General features: G+C 60.9%; 1 protein-coding gene across 1 annotated transcript in view; it reads left to right on the top strand.

Annotated features, from left to right (window-relative positions):
- The window catches only part of PIP5K1C (phosphatidylinositol-4-phosphate 5-kinase type 1 gamma), a 58,947-nt gene that overhangs the window by 50,339 nt on the left and 949 nt on the right, over positions 1-7,659 (top strand). The window contains exons 14-16 of the mRNA XM_007460429.1: positions 80-112; positions 1,256-1,360; positions 3,866-3,968. Coding sequence (XP_007460491.1) covers positions 80-112; positions 1,256-1,360; positions 3,866-3,968 — 241 coding nt within the window. The remainder of the gene's footprint in view (positions 1-79; positions 113-1,255; positions 1,361-3,865; positions 3,969-7,659) is intronic.

The following is a 7,659-nucleotide window of genomic DNA, read 5'->3' as shown; positions in this document are numbered from 1 at the left end:
CCCCCCGGGGGGGGGGGGGGGGCTGTGCGTGGGCGGGGCCTCGCCCCACTTCTCCCACCTCCTTGTGGTCTCTCTGCAGGCGGCGCACGCAGTCCTCCGGACAGGATGGCCGGTGAGCTGAGACCCCAGCCCTCTCCCTGTCCCCCGACCGCCCACCCCAGTCCCTCCTCCACTTTCCCCACCCAGAGCCCTTCGTCTCTGACCACTCCTTTCTGGGCACAGATTCAAGTCAGCCTCTAGACCGCGTAGAATATCTCAGGTCATTTTGTGTCTGTCTCCCACCTGGGTGCCCAGAGGACCCTGCTCCCACACATGCCTTTTGGTTCTTCTTTCTCTTTTTATTAATATTTTTATTCTAAGAGATACAAAAAGGAAAATAGTTAAGATGTTCCCCCTTGCCCCATGCCTGCTCCCCTTTCTGGGAGCAACCCCCTGGACGGATTTTTTGTCTCTTTCCGGAGATACTTGTGAATATACAAGCCGACACACATTCGGGCCTGTCTCTCCTCGCATTTTGACCAGTGTGCACTCTGGGCGGCACACTGCCCCTTACTCTGTCACCTACCAGCAGAAGGTCACCTGTCTGAGCAGGTGGAGCATGTGCTGGTTGCCGTCCCTCTAATGGGCCATGGACACTTGGGTTGTGCCCAGTTGTCTGATCTTGTAACAGGACTGCAGTGAAGAGGGCATTTCTGTAATTAGTTTTTTGGGGATAATTCCTGCCAGTTGAAAAATAAAAGTCATGGTACAAAACATCTTTGGTGCAAAGTGCGTCCCCCTCTGTCCAGCTACCTGCTCTGACGTCAGCCACCATTTTGCTCCCTGGTGTTGCCATGCAGAGATTCTGCACGCCTGGATGCTGCAATGTTCTGACCCACCTGCACCACGGGTCTCAGCCTGGAACCCCAGAACTACCTCACCCCCTAGTCCAGGCCCCAGGCAGGTGCCTAGCTGCCCCTAGGGGGTGGGCGGGATCCAGGCCGCCATTCACTCATTATGCCTCTGCTGGTGCCAGAGTCACAGGATAGCCCCAGGTGGACTCTTGCAGCCCCCAGGCGGGCATGACGGCCAGAGGGACTAGGTGCGAGCTGGGCTGGCTCAGGGCCCTGGTCTGATGGTGCGCGGAGACAGTACCTCGTGGAGGCTACCAGCTTGTTACCGGGACTGGAAATTGGCACCAGCCTGGAGCTCGGCTGGTGCTCAGGGGGGCGGGGGTGAGGAGGGAAACTGAGGCGCGGCTTCCCATTGCCTCCAGGCCCCAGGAGGAGGTGCATGCGGAGGAGGACCTGCAGCAGATCACGGTGCAGGTGGAGCCCGCGTGCAGCGTGGAAATCGTGGTCCCCAAAGAGGAAGACGCGGGGTGAGTGGCCCCTGAGTCCCTGCAGTCCCGTTACCTGGTTCCTGCATTCCAGTTCTGCTCTGGCCCCATTGGTCGAGCGTGGTCACGTGGCCAGCTGTCCGCTGGGCAGGCTGGGAAAAGTAGTCCGCAAGCTGGGGGCGGGAATGGGGCTTCCGGGGCGTGGGGCGTGGAGGGGAAGGGGGCGTGTGATGCCGGGAGCAGCGGGGGTCTTGCACTCAGGGAAGGGTCGCCTCCTCCAGGGCTCAGAGCCGCCCTGTCATCTGAGGTCACTTTCCCTCCCACCCTTCCTCTCTTCGCCCTCTTAGCTTTGCTGGGGCTTGCAAGACAGCAACTTACAAGCTTTTCAAAGAACCAGTTGGGGACTTAGTTACCTTCTCCCCTGTTGTGTTTTGTTTTTATTTCATTCACCGTATCTGGCCAGTAATGACTTCTTTCTAGCTGCTTCGGGTTTGTTTTCTTACTTGTTTCTTTTTTCCAGTGCTTAAATTTCTTTTTTTTCTTTAATAATGAGGCCCTTAAGGCTATGTAGTTTCCTCTGGGTACTGCTTTTGCCGGGTTCCGTGGGTCTTGACGTGCAGCAGTTCTTTTATACTGACTCATGTGCATGGTTAGTGATTTTTTTCTTATTTCCTCTTTGAATTAAGATAGTGGCTTTCAACCACCTGAGGGTGATTTTGCCCCCAGGGGAGAGTGGGCAGTGTCTGGGAACATCTTTGGTGGTCACGACCGGGGGTGCTCTTAGCATCATGGTGGGAGCCAGGGATGCTGCTCCACACCCCACAGCGCCCAGGATGGCCCCCAGCAGAGAATGACCTGCCCGATGTCAGCAGTGCTGAGGGGGAGACCCTGGACTAAGGCTTTTTAGGGGTGTCTCTCAAGTGTTTAAGATTTTTTGTTTACCTTTTCGGTACTTACTTCTAACTTTATTAGGTTTTGAGCTGAAGAAAATGGCCTAAAAACGTCTACGCTTTGGGGAATTCCCCGGTGGTTAAGACTCTGCGCTTCCACTGCAGGGGGCAGGGGTTCGATCCCTGGTCGGGGAACTGAGATCCCTCATGCCATTCAATGCAGCCAAAAAAATCTACGCTATTTTATTTATTTATTTTTTTGGCTGGGTTGGGTCTTCGTTGCTGCGCGCGGGCTTTCTCTAATTGCGGTGAGCGGGGGCTACTCTTCGTTGTGGTGCGCGGGCTTCTCATTGCGGTGGCCTCTCTTTGTTGCGGAGCAAGGGCTCCAGGCACGCAGGCTTCAGTAGTTGTGGCAGGCGGGCTCAGTGGTTGTGGCTCTCGGGCTGTAGAGAGCAGGCTTAGTAGTTGCGGCGCACGGGCTTAGTTGCTCCACGGCATGTGGGATATCCCTGGACTAGGGCTCGAACCCGTGTCCCCTGCATTGGCAGGCGGATTCTTCACCACTGCACCACCAGGGAAGTCCCCAAAATTCACTTTTTAAGTGTACGTGGACACTTGGGAGAAAAGTGTCTTCTCTGTGAAAAGACGGAAAGTTCTTTACAAGCCTTTTCTGTCCAGTGTCTTGATTGGTGTCATCAGTTCCTTTATGTCCTTACTTGCCTCTGATCTGTTGGGGCGGTTTAATTCTGTAATTGCCTTATCCAGTTCTTCTTGTGTTTCCCATAATTGTTGCTTTATATACTTTGTAGAATTTCTGTTCTATTTCCAGAGACTTGACTTAGCACTCCCGGCACACATTCCCAGGTGCACTTTGCTATTATTTCACACACACGCACCAGTTCCTGCCAGTGTCAGCTTTTTTGCCATTAACTGAAGTGTCGCGGTGGGAAATGTCATTCAGTCTTTGCCCCACAAAACAAGTTGCCCTCAAACGTGACTGGAGAACCAGTTCTGCACGGTTACAGGTGCTCTTTCTTCTCAGAACTCGTTATTTCGTCCAGGAGGTGAAATTTAGTCACCAGTCCCATGGCCACCAGCCGAGGCCTCGGGCATGTTCCTCACCTTCACTCTGAGCCTCAGTTTCCTCATCTGTAACACAGGACAGCAGCAGCATCCCCCCTTCCCGAGTGGAAGTTCGGTGGGTTCATTTACGCAAGGCCCTCAGACAGGCCTGGCACCTAGTAAGTGCTCAGAAAAGAGGAGAAAGAGGTTCTGGCCCCTTGGGGGTAGGTGCCATGTGTCCCCACTTTACAGGCGAGGAAACTGAAGTTCCGAGAAAGAACGTGGTCCTCATGGCTGCCCAGCAAGTGAGTGGTGAGGCGGGGATCTGCCCACAGGCATGAGGCTGAGCAAATAGAGGGGGAAGGGCCCGCCTGCTCGGGGGTGGGCACGTTGTTCCCTGGGCCGCAGCAGTGCTTGGGGGTGTTGTTTGTTTTGTGCGGGAACTAGAACGTGTCAGACAGGACGCATCCCTGCGTCGGTGGTCTCTGTGAAGGACGGTGCAGAGCAGGGAGGGTCCTGGGGTGTGGGCTAGAGAAGGCGCGGGCTGTCCAGAGCACCCCCAGCCAGGACTCCCATGTCTTCCCCGTGTCCCCAGGGAGGGGTCATCCCCGGCCTGTGCCTCTGCCGCCGTCGAAGTGGAAACCGCCAGCCAGGCCTCAGACGAGGAGGAGGACACGCCTGCCACAGACATCTACTTTGTAAGTCCTCCCGGGATCCCTCCCGTCGCCGGACCCTCCACCACCTGTGCTCACATGTGCACACACATGCACATGCCTATACGAACTCACGTGTGCTTACACCCACACCCGTTCACACACGCGCACACTGCTCCCTCACAGGCTCACGCTGACATGTCGCACACTCAAGGCGCCTGTGCACACCTGCACGTGCACTCACACTCAGGCACACAGGCACACGTGTGTGCTCACCTTTCAACACGCAGGGCCACGTGCCTGGCCAGCACGCTCACACTCAGGTGTTGGGGAGCACCCCCGTCCCTCACCATCCAGCCCAGGCCCTCCGGCCCAGGCCTCATGACCACATCTGGTCACGAGCCAAGGCCCTGTCTTCAGCGGTGCCCCGGGAAACATCTGGGGTCCTCAAGTACTCGGCCCCGCTGGCCTGAGGGGAGGCCCAGGCCCTGGGTCCCGGGGCAGCCCGGGCTGGCCGTGGTGGGCTGGATGACGCGCACCTTCTCTCTCTGGGTGGTGGGTGCGGAGGGTGGGCTCCGTGCTCAGGGAGGCCAGGGCCCCGCCGAGAGGGGCAGGTGGGCCCCACACTGCCGACTTCACAGGATGAGGACGCACAGCTGCTCCTGGACGAGGTGGCATCCGTCAGAGTAGGAAGGGGCCCTGCCCCGGGGACCCGGGACCTCTCTCCAGAGCTGGGGGTCTCCTTCCCCACACACCTCCCCTGGGCGGGCAGGGAGCTGAACCAGGAGCCTGGGCGAAGTGGGTGCCCGGGGGCCAGGGAGTCCCCGACAGTGGGTCCTGGAGCCATCTCCTTTGGGTGGCCCTGCTCAGGGATCACATGGTCCCAGTTACGACAGAGAGGGCCAGACACGCGCCCAGCCGCCTGTCCTCTTCCCGGACCTTCATTCTCACCTCTGACCCCCGACTCTGCCCCAGGAAAGTGAGCCGGGGCCTGCCCCCTGCCCGGCGCTGGGCCTTGGGGCCTGTTTGGGTGAGCTTGGCCCTCCCGCTGGCATCGCTGCTTCGTAACTAACACCGACCTCCCTGCTCTTGGTCCCCGAGCCAGTGCTGCCAGGGCACGGCCCTGCCTGGCCTGGAGGGTACCAAGTGCACCCTGTGTGTCCCCCCGCCTGCCGTCAGCTCCCGCCGGGGCTGGTTGCTTCCCGCTCTCTGGATCTGTGTGGGAGGTGGCCCCTGGGGCCGTGTCCTGTCGTGTGCGTCAGGGTCCCGAAACCCCCGAGTGGGCAGCTGGGCCCCGCGCAGCAGAGAAGGAAGCCAGTGGTACCCCTGCCCGCACCTCCTGCTTGGCCATCGGCTCACCTGCCCCTCCCGGTGCCCTCCCTGCCTGACCACCTGCCAGATCCCCGTGGCCTCATCCTGTCACTTCATCCTGTCCTCTGTTTGCTTCCTCCCCCGCCCACCCGGCCCGCCCAGTTCACCGATGGGAGGTACTGGATTTACTCTCCCCGGCATCGCCGACTGCGGGCCGTGACGCTGAGCTCCTCAGGGACTGTAAGTGACCGTGGCAGGCCTCCAGGGAGCCCAGCCCCGCCCCGCGCCGTGGGCAACAGGGAGCCACAGGTCCTGGCTGTTCCTCTTCCTCTGAGAAGGGACTTGGGGAAAATGTCACTGTGGCTGAGGTCAGCCGCGCTGGCCCGTGTGGGGCTCTGTGCTGCAGGCATCCCATGGGGACGTTGCTTATTCCCCTCCGAGGTGGGTATCACTGGGCCTGCGGGCACACAGCTGGGGCTCCAGGGGCCGGCCTGGCTGTGGCAGGGTCTGCATCTGACCCCCATCCCCTGGCCGCCCTTGCCCCTTGTCCCAACCCTCCCGGGTCAGGGACGTGCCAGGAGCCCTGCTCCCACTTGTTCAGACCTCGCTGCTGACGGCTCCCATGGGGTGTCTGTCCCCTGAAGTGGGTGGCGTCATGAGTCAGCAGCGGGACTGCAAAGCCAAGCCCTTAACTGCAGGAGAAAGGAGCTGGTGTCTCCATACCCATTTCACAGATGGAGACCCCGAGTCCCTGGCTCTCCAGGGAGCCCATGAGAGTGCAGGGTAGACACAGTCTGGATCCCAAGCTTCAGGCACCTGTGTGTCTAATAAACGCTTATCCACGCAGCGTGCCTGGGATGCTATAGGGATATTGTGTAGCGGTGGCATCGTTAGTACTTGTTATCGTCATTGTGAGCAATAAATGGGGGCCCAGAGGGGCCAAGTAACCTCCCAGAGGCACACAGCACTCAAACGGGCAGGACAAGGCAAAGGCCTAAAGCAAGACTTTGTGTTCTCAAGATGAGGCCCCTTGGAGACCACACTCCAGCCCCATCAACAGCCCCTCTGAGCGTCGCTGGGTGTCGGGTGCTGCCAGGCGAGCCTGAAAAAGGGAGACTGCTTCCACAGCCCTCCCGCCACGCTCGGTCCAGCCAGGGACGCCGCTCCCCAGAGATGGTCCCACAGTCGGGGACACGTGGCCCGCAAGGGCCATGGGGTGGCGTGCTGTGGCAGAGGCTGCCTGGAGGGGGGTTGACCCGGACTTTTGAGAAACTCGTGGGGTGTGGGGAGGCGGAAGAGGAAGGGCGGTCTTGGCTGGAGCACCAAAGAGGCAGGAGCCTGGAGGCCGACGGGGGGAGAGGAAGCGGCAAGAGGAAGGCCAGACCCCGAGGCCCGCCGTGCGGGGCAGGCGTGCCCTTGGCCCGACTTCCGTGGGTCACCCAGGGCTGGCTCCTCACGGGGTTCCCTGCGGGACCCCTGTGTCGTCCCCACTCTGAGCCCAGCAGGGCAGCCACCCCAGGGTCAGGACCTGCCGTGGCCCCAGACGGGCCCGGCCCCGCCCCCCGGGCTCCCAGGTGGGCAGGGGGCCAGGGGGTTTATTGCTTTGTGACCCCCTGAAGGAATGAGCGGTGCCCGAGCTGGGGTCTCGCCCTGCTGCCCCAGACGCTTTGTGCGAATCCCTCCGTAGGTAGACATGGTTCTCGTGGGCGCACAGCCTGGGCCCACACAGGTACCAGGACGGCCTGTGAGCTGCAGGGATGGTGGGGTGGAGAGGCAGCCGGCAGGCCCTGAGGGCAGCAGGGCAGAGGCTGGTTGCTAGTGGTGCCCCAACCCCGCCGAGGAGGGGTGGGTCTTGGGGTGCCATCGTGGGCTTAGGGGCCGTGGGACGCCCAGGGGGATGCGGCCAGGACAGGTGTGTGCTCTGGTGGCAGGGGTGGAGGTCACAGGCTGTGGGGGACGTTGAAGGAAGAGAGAGGAGAAGGCGGCGGGGGGGAGCCCCAAGAATGTTCTGGTGGTGAGAGCAGACCTGGGAGGGACGAGGGGGCCGGAGGAATGTATGTCCTCCCCGCAGTGGGACCCGGACTGGGACCCCTCCGCAGACGCAGCTGGAGGAAGACCATCCTCTGGCCCCTCGGCGGCCAGTCCCCGCTCTGCCTGTCCCCAGGCCGGGGCTTGGGCTCCGCTGCGCCCCCTCCCCAGGAAGGTGACCCCGGGCTCTTGGAGTGGGGCAGGGAGGCCTCTGCTGCTTGCTCTCTGGGTGGCGCCTGCCTGGGTCTCTCCTGAGCAAACCTGTGTGTGCCACTGCTGAAAGGCTTCCCGGGTCAGGAAATGGGCTCCCCCCGAGTCGCCACCACTCAGGACCCCCAGCAGAGGGTCTCCAGGGCGCTGCCGGGCTAGGCTGGAGGTCAGGGTGCCATGGGGGGGG

This window comes from Lipotes vexillifer, unplaced genomic scaffold (assembly GCF_000442215.2).
Source record: "Lipotes vexillifer unplaced genomic scaffold, Lipotes_vexillifer_v1.1 scaffold225, whole genome shotgun sequence".
NCBI lineage: Eukaryota > Metazoa > Chordata > Mammalia > Artiodactyla > Lipotidae > Lipotes > Lipotes vexillifer.
Note: the sequence above shows the minus strand (reverse complement) of the source record. Positions and strands in the feature narration are given on the sequence as shown.